Source organism: Xiphias gladius, chromosome 7 (assembly GCF_016859285.1).
Source record: "Xiphias gladius isolate SHS-SW01 ecotype Sanya breed wild chromosome 7, ASM1685928v1, whole genome shotgun sequence".
Classification (NCBI taxonomy): domain Eukaryota; kingdom Metazoa; phylum Chordata; class Actinopteri; order Istiophoriformes; family Xiphiidae; genus Xiphias; species Xiphias gladius.
In genome coordinates this window covers 5,657,165-5,679,456 of record NC_053406.1, presented here as the reverse complement: position 1 = coordinate 5,679,456, position 22,292 = coordinate 5,657,165, and the positions used below count along the sequence as shown (strand labels likewise).

Here is a 22,292-nt window from a genome sequence, read left to right as displayed (position 1 = left end):
ATTTAGGGAAACCATTAACTCTGGGTGTTTTTCCACCTGTTGTCAGCCTGCCTACATTGTCTTTTTGTACAGTAGATATCATTGATCCAGGCAAAGGATCTGTGGATCTATACTTATGAGGTACAGAAATATTCAAAGCAGCCTGGCAAGCATTATTAAAACAGATTACCAAATCATTACCTGGGAAGGTATAATAAATGTGTTACTTTTAAGGAGCCTCATGAAATTGCCATTGTGAAGACCGATTCAACTGTATGCCCCAGGGTATGAATAGGCACCTTCACATGTTGAATAAAATTAAAGCTTCAATAGCATAAAAATAAATAAATAAAAATCACAGTTGGAGACATTTGTATTGTCATATACATGGAAATTGAAACCACATAATATAATTACTTTATATAATATAAATATAAAAATATATTATATATAAAATATATTTATAAAAATATATTTTTAAAACCACAACAGCAATAAAAAATAAATTAAAAAAAGATTAAAAAATTCAGTTAAGAAGTCATTATTATGCTTTGGGGGCACTAAATGGCAATACAACACCACAGGAGTTGTGCAATGAATTAAACAACAACAATATAACAATGTAGTCAGCTAATGACAGGCCTTTTTAAATAATGGTACTTTTCTACTGTTGCTAGTAAACTAGTTAGCTGGCCATGCTAATGTTGGCAGCTTATGTTAGATAAACTAAGTGTTTAATTCATTCCTTAATCTTATACTCTTCTGTATTTGGTTTTGGAAAGATTTAACCACCCTCCAGACTCTTTATATACCAAGTATGGCTCTTGATAAAGTCTGATGTAAATTGCTTCAACATGTAGAGAAATCCAAAGCTTGGCAGTCTGCTGAGGTTTGAGTTGCTAAACTATGATTGGACAGTCGTGTAACTGATGATAAGAGCACACATAGAGAGGCAGTGCGAGTTTAGCTGAGTTTATTCTTATTCACATTTAAAAGATTCTCATGGCAGCACATTCTTCAACCATCTAACGCAGGAAAAAAAAGGAACATTTAAAAAAAAAAAAAAAATCTCAAAAGTAAATCTAGGATAAAAACCCACATGAGGGTAAGATGGCAGAAAAAAAAAAAAAAAAAAAAAAAAAAAAACCCAGCATTTAAAACTTTGGGGGGGGTGTTCATGTGCGTGTTTGCTGTCTCAGAGCAGGGACATAAAAGCTTCACCTTCAGATCAATCACTATCAGCGTAACAGGAGCTAGACAGCCAACAACAGCAGGCGTGGTCCTTCGAGTTCAGCAAGCATGGAGGCTCGAATCAAACTGGAGTGAGTGATGGAGAGACATAGAAAGATGAAGAGAGAAAGAAGCTAGCAGGACAGAGAAGAAGGATTCAAAATGGCCAAAACAGACTAGAATTGTGTTTTGTAGCCTGTAGGTGGGAACTGCCTACTTTTCAGTGAGTTGACATCTTACCACAGACAGTGTGTTCTATGTTTCTATACACTAGCCACACACACACACACACACACACACACACACACACACACACACACACACACACACACACACACACACACACACACACACACAGTATATATGTAATCCATGTGCGCTACACAGTGTATACACAAACAAATATAGAACTGCGTGTGGACTTTCTTCCTCTCTCATATGCTTGCTCTCTCCCTCTCTCCTGTGGCTTGAAGGGATTGTTGTGTCTCCACAGAACCTGCTGTGTTGCTGGGAATATAAATATACATACATACATACATGTTTCCTAGGAAGCTTCCACAGAGTGTGCTGGTTAACTATTGCCCAAACCCACAGCATTAAAGGCCTTTCTGACTGATAGTGTGTGTGTGTGTGTGTATGTATATATATATATATATATATATATATATATGATTAGCAGGAAACTGAATTGCAATATTCTGTTCTAATATCACACTCTTCATTTTAGCCAACTATCCAGGAGAAAAACAGCAGTCAGCAATAGAAAAACAAAAACTGAAAACCATGGGATAGAAAACATCCAAAATGGAAAATCCCCAACTGGTGTAAACAAACCATGGTCCACATCCTCAGCAGATGTCTGATGGTTATGATTAAGTTCAGTTTGGAGGCTGGTTACAATAATAAGAAATGGGCTTCAGTTTCCTCCCATCTCTGTGTATGTGCGAATGTGTGTGTACGGTCACTGGTACTGGAGGTAGTTTTTGAGAGTCTGTGGCAGTGGGAGTGTGTCGATGTGATGGATGCGCTCTCGGCCCAGAGCCAGTCGAGCTACTCGTCTGCACAGGTCCATGAGGGGCAGGGGCTCCGCTGTGAGGAACGAGAAAGAGGAGACAAGGTTAGCGTCCAACCAGTGTGTCAACAGACTCTTTGGATCTGAGTTAGTTTTTTTTTTTTTTTTAACTTAAAGCTGATTTTTACACCAGAGTTAAAGTGTCGTGGTACTTAAGCACATGTTCACCTCCTCAAAAGGTATTCTTTCCTACCCATTTCTGAGGACAGTAGTGTTTTCTAATTGTGAAAATAACATGGAGCAGGTTGAAGAAAGGCCAAGTAATCCTCTCATTTTCACTAACTTTGACTGACTTACTGTATATTCTGTCATTTAGAAAAGCCATCTCAAGTTGAAACCCTTTTAAACCAATATTCCACTGATTAAGAATTGCACCCCTATTACATTAGTTTAAAAAAAGAGGATCAAAATTGATGCAAGCAGTGCTATGACGAGTAATTCACTTCACTTTTTAATACGGCCAGAGGCTGTAGGGTCTGTTTTTTGAGCAGCGTGGAAAAAAATGCTTAGTGCACAGTGTCAGTGGCACAGTTTTATGGATATTTGTATCCCACAATAGATAATAATTACAATATTCCTAAGCGGACACTGAAAAGCTGCATGTAGCACAATACAAAAAGCAGGGAAGTATTTTTTTAATTAGAATTAAAGGGGTTACTGAAGCAGATTTATAGATCAGTTCATATGCTGTAGGCCATCTCAATAAGTTGATAGAACAGAGTATACAATTTCCCCAGTACACCTGAATCAGTCACTAGTATACACACTGTATTAATTTCTCCTTTACTCAATAAAACAAACTGCAAAGCAGGTTGCCTCATTTGCATTTACATCCTTGAAAACTGACAGTAAGGACACTTGTCCCCCCCATCCATGATTCTTCTGACAGCCTAATGATACTTTTACAGGACAGTTGTAGAATGATAAAAGAAACATGAAAGAGATTCCTGTAGTTTATAGTATATGTGGACCGTTACTGCATTTAGTGACTGTGGCTAAATGTCAGTGAACTCATAAACCAAAGATGGTTAAAATAGTGCATTGTCATAGTGTCCAATTTCCCTTCTTCAGCTGTAGATTTAATTCACTTCTATCACTTGCAGGCTTCCATTTGTATGTTACTAGCAAGTGGAAAGAGAAACAGAAGCAGCTAACAATATTAAAGTATTCACACTACACAAGACATGTCATCACTACTGTCAATGTGTGCCAGTGGAACGTAATGACTTCCCTCCCACCAATTTTGGAGGCAAGTGTTGTCTATGTAAGTCAGACAGACAGACTCATAACTGCTGCCCCTTTACAGATGTCCAGCTGCTCCACCTGGAAGCACCATCTGGTGCAGCCGAATTCCTGCTGCTCAGAGTCCACTTGCAAACTATGTGAAGGACATAAGCAGGGGCATTTACACACTCAAACAAACATAACACACACACTGATTGTCAGGCTAAAGATCGAAAAGAAAAATTTGTTGTAGTTTCCATGAACTAGCCTGACCACATGGTCACCATGACTGTTTGCAAAGATATTCATAAGAGCGCCTATCGCACACATTTGTAAACTTGATGCTGTAATTTATTGATAGAACCAACATTTTAACCAAGTTTTCTTCTGGGCTAAGGCCTGAAACGATTGAATAAATAAATTATAGCATCGAGGCTATGAGTGAGATTATGCATTTGCGTTCAGTTTGCAGTCAGTTCCTCCTCAACAATGGTGTGTCCCATGTGCTATCGAGTCTTTTTAATCTCATTGTAATACTACAGGATTTTTTAATGTTGATTCGGTTCATATTATTCACAATAAAAATACTACTAATTTGCTACTGCAGATGAAGGGGTTGTTTATAAGCACACACACACACACAAACACACACACACACACCCCTTACATTTATATACACAGACACGCACACCAAGCCAAACAAGCCTCCTCTGTGACTGATTGAGCCACTTCTCTCCGCAGTCTATTAAATGTGCACCACATTGCCACAAACCGAGACCCCCTACCACACAAATATGGATTAAATACGTGACGTCTATTCTAAAGTGTGTGGAGCCAAAGTAGACCGAGCCTGTTAAGAGACCTCAGGCGTTCCCTCTGGGCATGAACTGCTGCCACTGTGGCTACATGGCCACTGAATGTTGAACATACAAACATGGCTAAAAAAGAAACAGGAGCTTGTCTGAAGTGAGGACTGAAAAAGAATCAGACAAATATCGAATTAGCTTACATCAAGATGCAAATTAAAAGCAGATTAGCACAGAAATCTTCACTAAATGCCTCTTTTAGGAGCAATGATGATGAAGTTTCAAGTGATAGATCTATTTAGAAAATCCTCATGTTTTTCTTTGTGATGTAATTTGCAATTAATGATCTTTTCTCACAGAATTCCTCTGCTGTGGTCTGAAAAGTGACCTTTGAAACAGCAGTGAGGGGAAATAAAGAAATCCACCGGTGAAAAACAGCTGACAGGGTGTAGAGAATAGAGTACTGCTATCTGGATTTATTTGACTCTCCATGTGCTTAATGAAAAGCCTTTGTAAGAGCACCATGGGGACATGTGGCAGACCACGGATTCATTTGTAGCCACATCAACATGGTAAGTGCCCAAATCAGAAAGACGTGTTGAATGAACTGGGACTGAATACAGACCATGTGCAGTGACGTGTGCAACGAGACTGTATAGCTGATAATTCTTCAAGGCAGCTGGAGAAACACTTGGCAGGACAATCACATCACATATATCCAACACCTTATTACCCTCTGTCTGCAAAGCCAGTTTCATTCTTTAGCACATCAGTTTATAAGATTAGAAACTAAGACTAATACAACTGGTAGTACAATCTTGTCTCCAGTCATCCTGCACCTTGTGACCATCTGAACTCTGTTCTCATAAGCAGAGAACCCTAGAGATCACAAACTTTGTGCACATGGAGCCTGTATGGCACAAAGGAACCCCCAGAGATGGATGTACTTACTGTTTGGGCCTGACAGCACCTATCAATCAGTCTACCCTCCTATCACTTACTCATCAGCACAGCCCCCGCATATAGGTAGTTTCCATAGTAACCAGTTCCTGTCACTGCACTGGGAGTGTATTAGTCACAGATGTAGACGTTACATACACTGTATGTGTCTAGAAGTGCTGCTTGTGTTGTAAAGAGAAAAAAAATAAATAAAAAAAACAAAACCACCACACACTTTTACAGGGTATGTCCAAAACAAGAAGACAGCTGAACATAGCTCCAAATTACAGTCAAAAAAACAACTTGACTTTGACTAGGAATAATCAATCGTGTTAGCTTCCTGTGGAATAAGTATGTTTACTGTACGTTTAATTCAACTGGAATCTATATAATACTTGTCTTCCCGTGTTGTACCATTCAAGTCAATGTTCCTGCCTCTATCATCAGTACCAGAAAAAAAGTGCAAGTGCAACACTTTCATTGTAGTGAAACATGACTGCTTGCAGTAACCAAATGCAAAATACACATTACTCTCTGTCAGTGCTCTCCTGGGAGAGGTGACGCTGTGATGATGCTACAAACTTCATGGAAATCAGCCTGATGGCACAAGCTGGTCTCCATGGTAAGGGTTGCCCAGGGTGACAAGTGGTCCTGTCAGACAGTGGTGATGAGTACCAACAGGAGGTACACATTATCCCTCAACCGGTAATACAGACTAATGTGGTCCAAGTTGTGGTTAAAAAAAAAAATTTCACACTAGTTCTGCTCAAACAAGATCAAAATGTGGGTAAGCATTTAATGAAGACCTTACATATGGCTATTCTATCTTATGCTGAAAATCACCCCAAATACAAAAACTTTCCTGTTACCAATAGTGATATCCCGTTGATATGTCTGCTGTAGGTAGTAATGGAACACAATGCCAATTGTCATTTGTGAAAACTATTTTAAATACAATAAAAACTTATATTAATTCAAAGGTAACACCTTTGGATGCACTGGCTCATATCACAGTTATAAATAATGTTTGCAATGAGAGTTAAAAAAAAAAAAAAAAAAAAAAGTCTATATAATGATAAACACTGAAATCAAAGTCTGTATGTGTGCCTATTTAAATCAAGCTGCATGACATCTTCCACACATGAAAACCCTGAATGACTTACAATGAACAGGCAGATTTAATAATTAATCCATGCTCATATGCTGGAAGCATTTCAGTTAGGTGAATAGTGGAGCTCTTCGCTCATAATCTTCATCTTTCTGTCTCCCTCCAATCCGTCATGTAACTCTCTCTCTCTCTCTCTCTCTCTACACTCTCCCTTTCCTCTCAAACACTCATGTCTTATTTTTTAACGGCCAGAGACTTGTTTCTGACAGACATAGCACACCAAAGGGGAGATGGAGTGTTGGAGAGTGTGGTTAAGGACAACTGAGAACCTGGCTGGCCGGCCAATATGCCTACCTGACACTTAATCGTGAACAAAGTGGAGGAGGGGGGGAGTGGGATGGTGGCGCGTCAGTAAGTCTGCCCTCACTGAGGTGAGATGGCTTATAGGCAACCAGTGAGCTCCCTCCAGTTTCCTCCACGTTCGCGCCCACAGCCCAATGTTTTGTGAGGGTATGTATGCACTGCATAGAAATCAACTGATCTTGAGAGACATCAAGACCCAGTTATGTCCTCCTTAGAATAAGGGGTAACACAGGTCCATCTTTTTGGCACATGTCCCAATTTACTCTTCTTTAAACTCCTCCCCCTTACTTCTCATCAATTTCATTACAAGAGATGTGCCCCAGTAATGCACAAGGTTACAGACCCCAAACCATGCTTACCTAATAGATTAGCATAAAATTGCTGAGGCTGTCTGAGCTAAATTTAAGATGACAAGTGTATGTGTCTACGTATGCCGCCCTTGATTTTCACTGACAGGTCAAAGGGGAAAAAAGGGAGGAGAGGGAAATCTATCTCAGGATAGACAGAATGAGATCAATGATGTATGAGACAAAAAAGAAAGTTGGAGCACAACTGTGGGGTGAGCCGGAGGGAGGGTGAAATAAAGAAAATCGTTGCCCTATACCTAATAGGAAGACGCAGGTGTCCAAATTGAATCGTCCACTCAGAGCGGAAGGCAATTGCTCACTGAACTAGTCAGAAGCTGATCTGAATTCTTTCCACCGACAATATCTGACTTCCTATTACTGATTTCCTATTACCTCGTACCGCCAAGCTAGTGAGCTCCAGACAGAAGCAAGGACTGCCTTCAATTTGGTCTCTGCTCTTCGTGTTTCTCTCCCGTTGATAAACAGCACACAAGTAGACATACTACTCAACAATAATGTGCCTGCCCACCCCCCCTCCTCCCGCCCACACACACACACGACAAGGATGACATACTTATCAAGAGATTTCTAGACTGACGTTCAACATGTTTTTAAAGAATAAGAATATTTTTCCGACTGAACTAGCCATAGCATTTATCTTTCATTATAAACTGTAGTATTAAATTCACTAAGCTACATTAACTTTCAATTTGACTATGCTTACATAAAACAAATTATACTTAAAATTTTGTTTTTCCCTAGACCTTTATACTTCCCAAACCAAATAATACTCAACTACTAAGATGGCATAAAATTAAACTTGCAAAAGGGCAGGCTTATCCACAATTAGCCTTGATCGTGACTAGGGTGAAGTTCATACATGAATTGATAACATACAACTGACTCCTTTTCTTAGACGGACATTAAACGTTAAACAATTAACGTTTATATGGATTTTAAAAAAAGAACATGAACATTATTAAAGAAACCCTAAACTCAACTAAAAGTTTGACAGCTAAAAACCACGGCAGACAGAAAACATGGCATCTAACTATGACATTATGAAAAGGGATTTACATTCGAACACTAAATTTATTTAAGTGCACTTGATTTCACAAGATTTTACAATTAAGAAAACATCAGGCAGAGACCAAACATGAGATTTACTAGTTGCATTACACTTACAGTCAATGCCTCAATGACAGGTGTATGCATTAGGGAGATTCTCACTAATTGTGCACACATCTCTCATGGTCTAACCACATTCACGCAGAATAACTAATTGTATAACAACACAATGTAAAACACAGTAAGAATAGTAAAAACACTGAAATACAAGATGGGACTTATATCCTTGAGTCTATTGCCCCACTGCATCGTAGGAGGTGTCCCCTGCAGTCAACACTACAACCTACCTCACATACAGTAAGTGCAATCACATGATCAGCAGTCAGCCAAGGATATGAGAGTTAATCATGGTTTTGACTATCCACTCACATTGCCTCTCTTTCAAAATAAGAACACACTGATTAACAAAACAACCCTCTGCATGCGTTTGAAGAACCAAACTAGCTGGATGAAAATTAACCGGATAATTTTAGCGTAATAATGTGTTAGCCTGAAGCCCAATTAAAGTTTCAGTCACTAATAGAGAATGCATGTGTTCAACAACTGCATTGTGCTCTTTTTAACAAGCAAAATAACACTAACTGGCTGATGTTTAATCCAAAATAGCCTTTGGTAAAGAAGTGCATCAGTTCAGCCCTCAGGTTACAGCTTGTATCTGTGCTGTGAATAATGCTAAAAGCTCTGATCTGCAGAGAGGCAAAGGAAGACATCCCATTTGCATAGGGCAAGCATGGCCAAGAAAATAGTGAGCATGCTGCCTGGTCAGCAATTAACCACCCACCTACCCACCAAGAAGTCATCCTAACTGTTTCCACAGCAACTGTCACCACAACTGGGAGTGTAAACACTGACAGAAAGGATTAGTGTTGAAAAGGAAGAGGGGGGAAAGGAGAAAGACAGTAGAAAAGAAAACAGGGGGGAGGAGATAAAAACACAATAAAAGCAGGAGTCAAATAGGGATCATTTGCAAAAGGGGAGGGCAGTCATGTCAGTGTGTGTGAAACGCTTCCTCCTGTCTGGTCTCTCTCGTTCAGGTGTAAATGAGTTTTCCACCGGGCTGGCCAGGCCACTGATGAAGCTAGTTGTGGTAGACAGAAAAAAGCCTCTGTCACACTGGACAAAAAAACCCCACTAACATACACTAATATTTGGCTTTTGTCTTCATTGGGAAAGGGTACAAATGGCTCTGCAGTGGTCACAGGTTTTTAAAATCAGCTCCAGCTCTGATCGGCAGTGATGGAAACATGACACGTGACACCCGGCAGGATGTCCAGGGGCCAATTTTCACCCTTTTTCTCGCACGATATGACACGCGTCCAAGTTCTGGACATTGGTGTACAAACAGCCAGGAACATTTATTGTTTTTTATACTCTATGGGAACAACACAAAACTGCCATAGGCAAAGTTGTCAACTGGCAATGGGAAAGGAGTCAATCCCCTTTATTAGCAAGTTTAACCGCATTTAAATAAAACCTGCATATAAATAATACTTTTGGTGTAAAAAGGGTAAAGGATGCCTTCCAACAATAGGAGGAGGAGGACAGCAAGATCCAGCAACCCTACTGTCTTGTACATGAAGACATTAGCAAGTCAGAGGTATGAAAACTGACAAAAATCGTGTCTGGTTAGGGGTGGCTTTCAAGTGTCTCTGGGGCTGAGTGCCATAGGATTTGTGTGTTCAGTGAAATGCAGGAAGGATGAGAAAACTGAATTAATGCAGGGTATTAAGGGACAATACATAGAGGAGAGAAAAGTAGAATAGTAAAGGATACTTATCCTCTCTTGTTTGCCAGGAAGTAAGAGATGGAGAATAAAAAAGAGTTGAAGTAAGAGGGAGACGGAGAATGTTAATAGACTATAAGACAAGCGAAAGACCAAGAACCCAGAAAGTGGGGGAAGAAAAAAAAAAAAAAAAGTGAATCCTCTCCGAGGATACACGAATGCAAGATGTGGGAATATGGGAGCACAGTCATCTCCAAGCATACATATTTATGCTTCAAATCTTCTTTATATCACATCGAGAAGTGCCATAAATCTCATATCATACAGTAATCATTCATGTGCGTCGTGTCAGGACACAACCTCGTTGAACATTGTTGGCTTCGAAACTCAACTGATATCATATACATTGTCTTTACTAGGCACATGTGTATGAGTGAATAATGGCAATATGAATCATGTTTAATGTATCAGTAGTCTATCATCTTTGACGTCTATAATAAGGCTGAAGGAAAAGAAACAAACTAAATAAAGTTATTGATGTGATTTCAGACTCATAAGTTAGCACATTAGCTCTTTCCAGTAACAAACTGTTTAGCCATCTCCAAGCTTCATTAGTCTAGGGGGGGGGGCAAAAAAAAAAACAAAACATAAAACTTATATATGACACACACACACACACACACACACACACACACACACACACACACACACACACACACACACACACACACACACACACACACACACACACACTAAGTGGATAATGGGCTGTGTCTGTCATACATTTTAGCTGATCTTATTACAAGTTGATTTTGTCACTCAAGGCCCATTATCCAAAGGTCTGAGGAGAAAAGAGCCCAAAGAAACATCACATCCTTTAGGTTTTAGGTTGAGTCTCAGCTCATGTGAACCAGATCACATGCAAAACAATGTACTTGGCAGCATAAATTAGACTGATTTGGAAATTTAAAAATTTCTTCTGGTTGTCTATAATAAACTTACATAATTAGACTACATATTTATGATGTTTGGTTAAGGTCAATTCATGGTCTTAACCCTGTTATGCAAAAGTGTGGGTTACCAATAATTAAAGTGTATGCAAGGTGGTATAAGCAGCCTTGCTGGGTAAAATGTGGCCCTTTAATGGTTTCTAATGAGGCTGGAAGGCCCTTGAGTGTCAGTCTTTTTCTAAAGCAGGCTGCAGGTCATAAACACAATGCAAGGCCTGACGCTGAGCCCAGAGGCAGAATGGGACACCCTCCAGAATTCCTCCTCCACTGGCTGCCATCCACCAGCACACCAAAACACACACCAACACACACGGCCTCCATGCCTCACTGTCAGCAACGCCTTCAGCCTGCTTTACGTCTTTGTGCAACATGCAAGGTAGTGTGGGAGGGAGGACTAAAGACTATTACAAAATCTGAGGTGTGGTTGTTAACTGAAATGACTACTAGTCTGAATGATGACATTATAGCAGAAAACTGCGACATGGCAGAAGGAAACAAATAGAGGGGCAAATTGACAGACACTGATCTTTCTGGTGACTACAGGAGAGTGGTGAAGCAGATATTCCAAATTACATCAGAAAATTGTACACTGTTTTCTTGTTTTGCTCTCCGTGTGTCTTAAAGTTTTAGTATGAATACCTGAAGACTTGAGAGTGCTAAAAAGCGATAGAGGGAAGCAGACTAGAAACCGTACACAAAGAGTGTGTTTAAGCTGCTTCCTATGGGTAAACAAAGCACCAGTCCCTTTCATCGTGGGCTTTTTTTTTTTTTTAGAGATCAGTGCAGATAGAAAGGGGCACTGCATATCAATCCTCCTTGCTCTCTGAGGAAAAAGGGATCAATCTGTAAGGAACATCTTCTCAGTCTTCCCTTAAACTTTAAATCCTGTACATCTCTGAAGAGCTAAGACTAGGTGCGAGTATTTGGAAATTAGTCACACCATTAATTCACCATACCTACTGAAACTGTAAAAAAAATCTTCCATATTTCATAGATTTAAAACAAATAAGATACAATTTCAGCCACATTAAGAACTGCATGACTTCTCCAGAGGTTAAGGAGTTTTGTGAAGGCCATCAAAATGACTCAGCTGCCTGTTCCAGAGTCCTCAGTCTCTGTCTATTTTCAAGACAACTGCACTCTGTCGTGCAACAAGACACACCATGACTGGCCATTGCCCATGATTGATGACTGAATGCACAAGTCTTTTCTAGAATCGGGACTTGTATCTCTCTACCTCCCTTCTGGTCCTACCTTGTGTTTTCTCACTGTATTAAGTTGTTAGTTGATGCACAAAGCTCTCCCTGGGCCTTTGCAGACTTGATAAGCAGGTCTGACTATAAGTCTAACACATAACACCTCTACAATGTGAAAGATGACCTATCCCATCCACCTCTCCACATTGCTGCTGTGACGCAAATGCAAACACTAGCACTAAAACAGGCACTAGGTCTTATTTTTAAAGTGATTGGGTGAATAGAAGGGTATTTGGTTATTTACTTACCTTATGTAATTCAAGTTACTAGAGTTATAAACATAACTCAGACCTGAATGCACATGTTAAGAACAAGTCAAGCTGAATTAGGTATGAACACTCAGAGCTGTGCAAGATCCTAAAAAGTCGCATGTCTAGTGTTCTGATAAGGGTGAATGATAAACTGAAACAGGGGTTAGGCTAGAAGGGTCACAGAGATAAATGCATTATGACATCAAACATGTATGTAGGCAACATTTTCTAAGCACAACAATGAAATTTTACCATTTATTGTACTATCAAGACAAAAAAAAACACACTTTCACTTTATAAATCATACAGCTCCAATAGTCAACTCTATGGTGGCAAACAAACAGCAGGAGGAATCAGTAGCAGTTTAGGCTAATGAGTGAGAATGAGTGAACAGAAGTTCCCTTTCACATATTTTCCTTAAAATTTTACATGTCATACATAATCAGCAGAAAAGTGGGAAAAACAGTGAAAAACTAAAATAAAATAAAATAACTGGTCAACTTCAATATTATACTGTCATTGACTGGCTTTTTGTGTGTGTCAGATATTTGCCACTTACGATCTAGTCCGTTGACGTAGCGAATAGAAACCTCACAGTGCCCCCACACAGCACTAACGATGGGATACAGTCTCTTGCCCTTTAGCCCTCTGAAAGCCACTCCCAGATACTGTCCGTCTACCATGAAGCTCAGTGTTCCTTCATCCATATCTAGTATTACTGTCAGAGAGTCTGGAAGGACAAAAGACTCATCAGGCTCCAGGAAACATGGGTATGTGGGTGCCGACGTGGAAACGGGTCGGTTCTTTCCATCATGGTAGAGTCTGTTCCGACCCAGGTCCCAGCCCCAGGACTCAGAGTCTGAGCCCACTAGGGCCATGTAGCCCACTGAGTGTAAAGGTGCTTCAGCAGTGGCCACGCCTACGACAGCGTGGGTGCCTCTCTGTCTGGCCGGCCAGTGAATCTTCCATACATGGAGGCCCCTGGTGTAGCCAACCTTGCCTCGGATACAGTCTGTGCTCTGTGCTACCGGGTGTCGGTGGAACGTCAGCTTGTCGTCCTCCTTAACAAAGACATTGAGGGACCGGTCATCAGGGTTCCAGGCGTGTCGAAGTTGAGTCTCAGGACTGGCCGCTGGCATGTCCAGCAGTAAGTCCAGCCTGGGGGGCCGACAGAAATCTGGGCCACGCAGCTCACGGCGCACTGGCTGATATGAGGCCTCCCCGCGTACGTCCACTGACTTTATACTGCCTGAGATCTTCTGGCCCATGGCTGGGTAAGTCCAAGGGAGGAAGGGACAGAGGGGAGGGAAATGGATAGAAAAAGGGTGGTAATGAGGGGGTGGTAGGTCCTGACGTTACCTCATGGGAGCAGTAGCAACACAGTGGGTCCTGGGTGGAAAGATACTGTTGTACACACGCTCTCTTCAGCCAGGGGGACACACACTCCTGAAACACACATGAAAAGAAAGCATTATGTATCTAATGTACAGAATAAAATTGTTTAACATCTTGGCCCTTGTATAATCAGCGCTTACTAAGCAGACAAGACACAGCAACTGTTTTCCCTGATTCCGGTATCACGTATCAATGTTGTAAAGTACCCCAGTGTAAAGGCAAACTGATGCAAGTTTGAAATTGATACAGACCACTAAGCATTTTCAATGCAAAAAGTGCATCTATAAAATAATTTTGTACAAATTTAACTATAAATTCAATGTTTACAAAGTTAATTTAACCATGATAGCCAGAAAACTTATAAACATTATACACTCAAATAAAAATCCTTATATTTCACACTTCGCTTTAGAGCTGCAATGATTAGTCGATTAATCAATTAGTTGATTTACATAAAAAAAAATAAAATAAAAAAATAAACTGCAACTTTTTTTTCCTCCAAACATAAATTCCAAGCATGAAATGGTTCCAACTTCTCAAATGTAAGGAGCTGTTGCTTTTTCTTGTATTACAAAAGAAACACTCATACTATGTCTGTTCAAATAAGTTTTTTTTCTTTTTGGATAATACCAAATTTACTTAATATACATGGATTTGGAGCGGCTAGTTAAAACTTTTAAAATGCCACTTTAAGACTGATACACATAAAACATGTTTTTTGTCTATGTACATCAAAGCACAGAGACTGGCAGACACAGAAGCAGAAATATCGCATCAACAGTGCTGGCTCCCAGCCAGAGCTGCAAAGAGGAGGGGAAATGTCAAGGAAGGAGAAATGAGCGATGAACTTCTCTGCACTTTCAGCGCTCCTGTAGAAAACTATTTCCTGTCTTTAGTTGCCAATTTAAAGTGTGGAAAATACATATTTGAGTTTTTGCATGTCCAAATGTATCTGCTTGTCACTTGATACCTTGACAGTAATTTGAAAAACTATTAACTAAAACAGATTGCAGCAATCTAGACGTGTGAAGCTGGCACAGACAAATACTGACACAGGGAGCATTTGCTGAAATATGCTGCTGACTTCCTCTGAATATAGTCATACACACTGTACACCCTCTTCTTCGCCAAACCCTTCTTCACCAAGCAAACAAATGTGATGAAATTAATCTTCTATTAATCTTTAGAAGAAAATGTAACATGTACATGCTGAGCTTCCACAGTAAGCAGACAAAGCGACGGAAAGGAGTTTCCCTGTATGATCAAGTCAAGACAAGCTGTTCCTAATCTGCTGTACTGAAACCAGTCCTTCCTATAAGCATTCCCTCAAATGTTTCTCTCACTCCCCTATATTTTTCTTAGAAAGTAACTCCACAGGATACTTCCAGGGAAAGTACAGAGAGGGAGAAATAACTGGTACAGATCCAGGGGAGGCTCAGACACAAACACACAGATGCTGCGTGTGTAGGATAGATTGAATCAGATGACGGGATTGAAACAAGATTTGAACGTTTTACTCTTCGTAATGCAACTTATTAAAAATGTTAAAGTAAGAGGCAACAAATGGAAAAACTTCAATTAGAAAACCGTCTGCAAACCATCTTTACAAAGTCTGCACAACATGAAATGTTTTCTGCATTTAAATAACGAGCTGCGTGTTACTGTTTTATCTTCACAACGTAAATACATTTTGATTTGTGGAAGTGAAAGAGATGCGAGAAAAAAAATGTAATGGATGACAACGTGATAAATGGGCAACAGCTTTGACAACAACACACAATTCAACATACACATCTGCTGACAAAGTCATTTGCAGAACACTATTGCATGACCACAACCCATGAAGAGTGACAAGCTCTACATTTGATTATTGATTTAATTTATACCACCAGAGATGATGTATGGAGCCATTTTGAGAAAAATGAATAGACTATTTATCACACAGCATAATGTAGTCAACGACAAAGAAATAATTATCATAGTAGCTATTGACCATTCAGCTGGCATGGATTTGTGTGTCTGTGTAGCATGTTATACGTGTTCAAGCCCTTAGTGGTAACGCACAAAACAGATTTTGCCGGCAATTAGCATTAAGAGTCAGTGGGAAAACTCTGGGCCAAGAAATTAGGAGTAAAGCTAGAGAGAGATGGTTCATTGGGATCCAGAGGGGTGGAGAGAGAAAAATTGAGATAAAAAGAGGAAAATTAATTATGTTTTAGATAGTCGTGCAGATTCAGAGTGACCGATTAATCTCCAATAAATACAGTGACATACCACGGATGTATGCAATTCAACTACAGCAGCAAAGCCTGGATCTCTCTCACGCACACGTCTAATTTGTAGTCGCTCAATCTGGTGTTGTGTATCCGAATCATTATTAGTCTCTGAGGTCTGTCAGAGTTTGAGTCCAAGTCTATTATTACTTTATTAGGTGTGAGTTTTTAAGTGCTTGTAATAGACTTGTCATGGTGGTGATGGTGGTGGGGACCAGGTCTGCTGGAGCCATAGTTTCACAGACAGATTCGAATGTTCCTCACTTTATTTTCTGCCTGCGTATTCTATTCTAGCAGTAATCTAGTGGAAGTGACCAAGGAATTAGCCAACAAAAATGTGAGTATTTTCAGGCTGTCCTGCACAGTCAATAAAACAGTAACAAATTAACATAATTGATGTGACTAAAAACCATCAAAATCTAGATATGGGGAGCAAGAGAAGTGGTCCTGTCAGCCTCTCAAAAAGAAACCCTTTGGGAATATATGATGCCATCCATACATAGCTGATGACATAAAAAAAATTCACTTCCAGCTGTTGAGTATCAACTTTGCAATGATTTGTTACACACACACACACACACACACACACACACACACACACACACACACACACACACACACACACACACACACACACACACACACACACACACACAAAATCCAAACACCACAGACGTAAAAGGTAAACGTGCCTCCACGGTGATGTCTCCCAGGTGTTGGAGAAAGACAGAAATATTTTCATGGTTGTGTGTTCAGTCAGTAAACCAAACAATTTTTAAACTGCAACCCGATACAAAAGTTAGAGCTTGATATTCACATTCAAAGAGAGAGGTTTAAAATTTAACACCTCAACACTGATATGGCTTTGTTTGAGTTTGAACTTTCATCCACACCGCACATTGAGGCCTCTCTGTGTACAGCTTGCATGTTCTCATTGTGTTTCAATGGATTCTCTCAGATTACTAACGTTTCCTCCCACAGTCCAATGACAAGCAGCTTCATTGAACAGGAAACTCTAAATTGCTGATAAGTGTTTGCAGCCTTATGTTCCTTTGGTGACTTGTCCAGAGTTTCCCTGCCTTAATCACAGTGCATGCTGGGGCATGCTGCAGCCTCTCGTTAACCGTAGGACTAGGCAGGTTGAGCGTATAGATGGCTCTCTTTGATAATATGATTATGGATGTGACAAAAAAAGATTACTGATGTGAATATGACTGCCACTGTTCTTTTCAGAGATTTAAACAGTGAACAACAATGTCCACCATTCACCTTTAGTTTAAAAAAAGACATTAGTGCCGCAACAATTAGCCAATGAAAAAAAAGTTATCAACTACTTTGATAATTGAAGTAATTTTTCTGAAAACAGAAATCCAATCCAAATCCAATTTTTCTTGGTTCTCAAATGTGAGAATTAGTTGCTTTTCCTAGTCTTAAATTGGCTGCGTTTCATTGTTTTATGGACCAAACCATTAATCAAGCATATAACTGGCAGATTAATTGATAAAGAAAGTAATCAGTTAAATTTAAAAATCTCTTTCACACACCAGGATTTACTCACTATTTAAATTATAAATATTCTGGTCATTGCCACCAAGGCATACAGGGAAAACCCGTCTGTCTGCATTAGCTAGATCAAGCCATGAAAGTCTACTGTTTTGAACATACTGTAGCTGTCAGCATTGACTTGCATCTTTATCGTGATTTCATAAGCTTGCATATACACCAATTACACTCTGACCACACAAGTCCCTTCACACACTGATGTAATTAGTGCTTCTGTCTTTGTGAGGACACTCACTGACATAATTCATTGCCTGGCCCCTTACCCTAACCTAATTCTAACCTGAACCCAAAAAACCAAGTCTTAACCCTCAAACAGCCCTTTAAAGCTGTAAGGACAGGCCAAAATGTCCTCCCTTTCCTAAAATCTCCTCACTTCCAAGGTATGAAACTCGCGCACACACACACACACACACACACACACACACACACACACACACACACACACACACACACACACACACACCTCTGCAGATGAGAAAAGAACAAACACATGGTATCCAGACAGTGTACATGTTTTGTGATCAATACCAGAGCTGAAACGATTAGTTGATTTAGTTATCTGACAGAAAATGTATCTATTTTGATAGAGTGATTCAATTTGATAAATTGTTAAACTAAATTTTACAAACAAATTAGATAATTTGCTGCTCTTTTATCTTAAAGTAAACTGGATATTTTTGGGGAACTGGACTGTTGGATGAGCAAAAGTAACAATCTAAAAGATGTCACACTGCACTGTAAAATGTCAGAAGATGGTGAAAAAACACACAATTTCCTTGAGCCCAGACAAGTAATTGGGAAAATAATCCACATATCCATCAATTGTGAAAATAACCATTAGTTTCAGTCCTAATCAATCAATTTGATGTCAGTAAATGTATGGCCTGATTAACCAAGTATATTAAGCAAGCATATTAATTTCTTATGTAAGTAGAGGCAGGCCGCAGCTCAGCTAAGAAAAGCAATCTCTGCTATAAATGGCTGTGGAAACCCTACAGTCATTTAAGTACTTCCTGAAAAACTCAGCACATTTGTTAAGTCTTACTGGTGTCATGCAACACCATTTATGATGGTGAATATATAACCAGGGGTCATTAGTTTTAAATGAGCACTGAGAGACAGCAAAAGACATCTGGGGGGATCAGGACGAGGTCATGATGTGGCAAAAAAAGAATGCTGTCTTCACACTCACAATTAGTAGAGCCATGCAATGACAGTCTAAAGTGAATGAATGCACTATACAACAAACTCTCAAATTTAATGCATTCAGTTACACATGGATATGAACATCTAGAAATTTTTTGCCCTCCAGAACAGGCTGTCACCAACTCTTACTGATGTCTTCATCCAGGTGTTTGACATGTAGAGTATATCATATGTAGTACCTACAATATACATGTACTATATAGTGAAAAGGAAACAGCCTCACCCTTTTACTGTACAGCACCTGGTGTTGAGGATAAGGGGATGTGAAAGAAGCTGGCTTCAAATTAAAAGGATAGTGAAGGGAAGGAAGAAAAGCTGTCAGAGGAAGGTCAGAGCTGATCAGGAGTGTTAGTGAAAAGGTGAGAGGCAAAGAGAAGCAAAGGAGGAACATCAAGGAGAGGAGAGCTGAGATAACTGATTATGGAGGAGAGAAACACTCATTGGAAAATACGTCATGGGTCATGGGGTAACCCTGATCGGCTGAAAAAGTGCAAGAACAAAGTGATGAGAAGTGCAGTGTTACCCGACAGTTCTTCAGATTAAGAGATCTGAATTTAGTGGAAGGGATTATCCAGGACCAAATGAAGCTGCTACAAAACAAGAACAATCTCTGCATCATCTTCCCCATGTTTGACTTCGGTTTATCTGCCCCACTTTTTTATTTAAAAAAAATCCAATCCACAACAGTGATCTTAGATCGTACTGAGAGACAGGTCCACTGAGGGCTGATTTAGAGCTTTGACAACTGAAGACTGCCTGCGCCAAAATTCTGACAGTGTTCAGGACCAAAACCCCACAATATGACTGCTGCTACAACCCAAGCAATCAGAATATGACAGGAAATGAAGCAGATTATTTAAGTTTGTTTTTGGATTGTATTTCACTGCAGATGTTACTTTTCCATTACTAAGTGAGGGCTAACAGAGCTTGAACTTATCTAATACTATTTGGGCAAAACATTACTCAAAAATGACAGTGGATGACGGAAGCCTGCTTCATTTATGGTTGAAGGAAAGTGCTGTTGTTGCCTTAGAAATTATTAGGAGACTTTTTCTGTTAGACTGCCACGTAATTGTGCTTGAGATCCAAATTTTTGACTATTATTAGATGTCACAAGGTCACATTTATATGGATTTACACAAGCCTTGTATATACATTGTTACCTACAGTAGATTTGAGAGAAATTATGTAAACGTTTTGATGCAAACTATAACAGCAAATACTTCAGCTTTCTTTTTCGGGCCACTGTTTGCCTACCACCGACTTGGAGCTTCTCAGCTCAGGCTTCCATGTTATCCAAAGTGTGACTATGAGTCAGAACTGCACTGGCTTCATGTACCACCAGTGTAACACAATACAAAAAAAAAAAAAAAAGTCTTTAATCAAGTGTGACTCTCCCACTTCTCAGACTTGCACGTGTGTGAAACACTATACCGAAGGTTTAATGATGGCTATAGCCGTGCTGAGGAGGACAGGCTGGCCAGCTGGAACGGCGATTGAAAAAGTCACTTGACTGGGAAAGTGGTCTCAGACTTTTGGACCCGACTGTAGTTAAGAACTAACAAGAGGACATCAAACAGAAGAAGCCTCTTTTGTTTATAACATGTGAAAAATAGGGACATCTCAATTAAAATAAATATCACTACACTTACACTCTGTCAAAAGCCCAAACTTTTTAAAAACACTCAAAGAATTGAACACATATTGTATTTCATAAGAGACATGTTACGGTGTTGATGTTTCATTTCATGACTTTTCTGGGATATGCGAACACCCCGAGACTGCGGCGGCACACAGCCAAAAAGACTTTTAGAAACTGTCAGTATGGGATAGGACAGCAACAGTCTTCCCAATAGAGAGACGGAAAACCCGAGAAAATGTCAGACCCTTCAAGAAGGCAAAAACAAAAAGGTCAAGAGACGAACTTGTCCTGTCAGAAGGGAGACATCTTACCATGAAAGCATTTCTCCGAACAGTGAGGCAGCTCTCAGACAGCAATGTGAACACACAATCACAGCAGCCAAGTACCAAAGTAGGAATACTTGCTCCTCAGTCTGCAGTCCAAAATGAGGTTAGTACACAGTCAACAGCCAGACGAGTGGGGGACAAGGCAGAAACAAACAACAAGAGTGTGTCCCCGTATGTGTATGCTGGTAATTCGGCGAGTTCCTGCTTGTGACACGAGGATTGGTGGGAAAAAAAAAAAAAAAGCCTGGCCCCAGTTCCCAGCTAAGACTGGAAAACAGCTGCTGGAGGGAGGAGGGAAAAGAGGGAAAGAGAGAGGGAGGGTGAAGGGAAGGGCTTAGTGCGGAACTCGTTCAAAGTCTTTCCAAAGCAGTACAAAACCACCCACTCTTTCACGGATGCACTGACTGTGTGCTTCTAGAAAGCGGTGGAAAGAAATGTGGACACACACACATACACAGGTCTACCTCATTTGCAAATTTATAGCTAATTTCCAGTCTTCTCTGCTGGGTTGGAGAGTGGACATTGAGACAGTCTTCAGAAGTCTTTCTTGTATTATATTCAAACAATAGTTGAGGCACCCAGTCCAAAATCTAGCATGTGATTTTGCTGACTAAGGTATTAAGGATTAAGGGTTTTAACTTTTTCACACCAGTACACACATCTATATACCAAGGTGACAGTTGAACAGTCAGTTCTAGTCTAGATGATGTACACTTTACAACCATTAGATCTGGGAGAAGAATTTGTTTAATGATGGATCAGACCACAATATTTCACAATATAAAAATCAACCTAATAAAGCCGTGAAATGGCTCGAGTAAAACAGACTCTCAGTTCTCTTTCACTCCAAGACAGCAGTTGATCCCAGGAGCAAACTGTGTTAAAATAAAATGTGGAGTGAGTTTCCCTTTCATTTTGATCTTTACAGTCATTTACAGCTCATGGATGTCTCCCGTATTGACTGTACGGATGTTTACTGTGACAACAAGCAGACTCTGTATGAAAGTGCAGACAGACCGATTTCTAAATGTTCTACCCATTTTCCTCTAAACACTGACCTTTCTCTGCTTCTTGGACTGTTTTAGGAGTAATAGAAACTTTGATAACTGATAATCTACCCTTAAAATGAAATTTAATTTTTCTTGAGCTAATATACCTTTGCCCCAGTTTGTGTTATCCAGTATGAATCTTTTCATGTCTATTTGCAAATATGCAATTAGAGGATGTATAACATTGTATGATACTGAGTCCAGCTATTTACATTTACTTTGTAAATTAGGATTTGTGTAGTTCAGACATTCGGATGGTTGAATAGCGTTGGTTCTCTGGTTCTAGTTCGATTATGTTCTGTGCCTTTAAAAATGTGTTTTGGTAAGATTTCAAGCTTATAAATTAGGCCCAGCAGAAGTATGTGGCTTTTGGAGAATGAGATACATTTCTACTATAAGCTC

The 22,292-nt window shown here is 39.8% G+C and overlaps 1 protein-coding gene across 3 annotated transcripts in view; it reads right to left on the bottom strand.

Moving 5' to 3' along the window:
- Positions 1 to 1,163: 1,163 nt before the first annotated feature.
- LOC120791484 (SPRY domain-containing SOCS box protein 4-like) overlaps positions 1,164 to 22,292 on the bottom strand; it is a 40,161-nt gene continuing 19,032 nt past the window's right edge. For 2 of the 3 annotated variants that reach the window (XM_040129867.1, XM_040129866.1), the window contains 2 exons: positions 12,996 to 13,882; positions 1,164 to 2,298 (listed from right to left, as the gene is read on the bottom strand). In XM_040129867.1, coding sequence (XP_039985801.1) covers positions 2,171 to 2,298; positions 12,996 to 13,704 — 837 coding nt within the window. In that variant the 5' untranslated portion in view covers positions 13,705 to 13,882 and the 3' untranslated portion in view covers positions 1,164 to 2,170. Of the gene's footprint in view, positions 2,299 to 12,995; positions 13,883 to 20,826; positions 21,011 to 22,292 lie in introns of those variants that run through there. The other variant, XM_040129868.1, reaches the window with a different exon arrangement.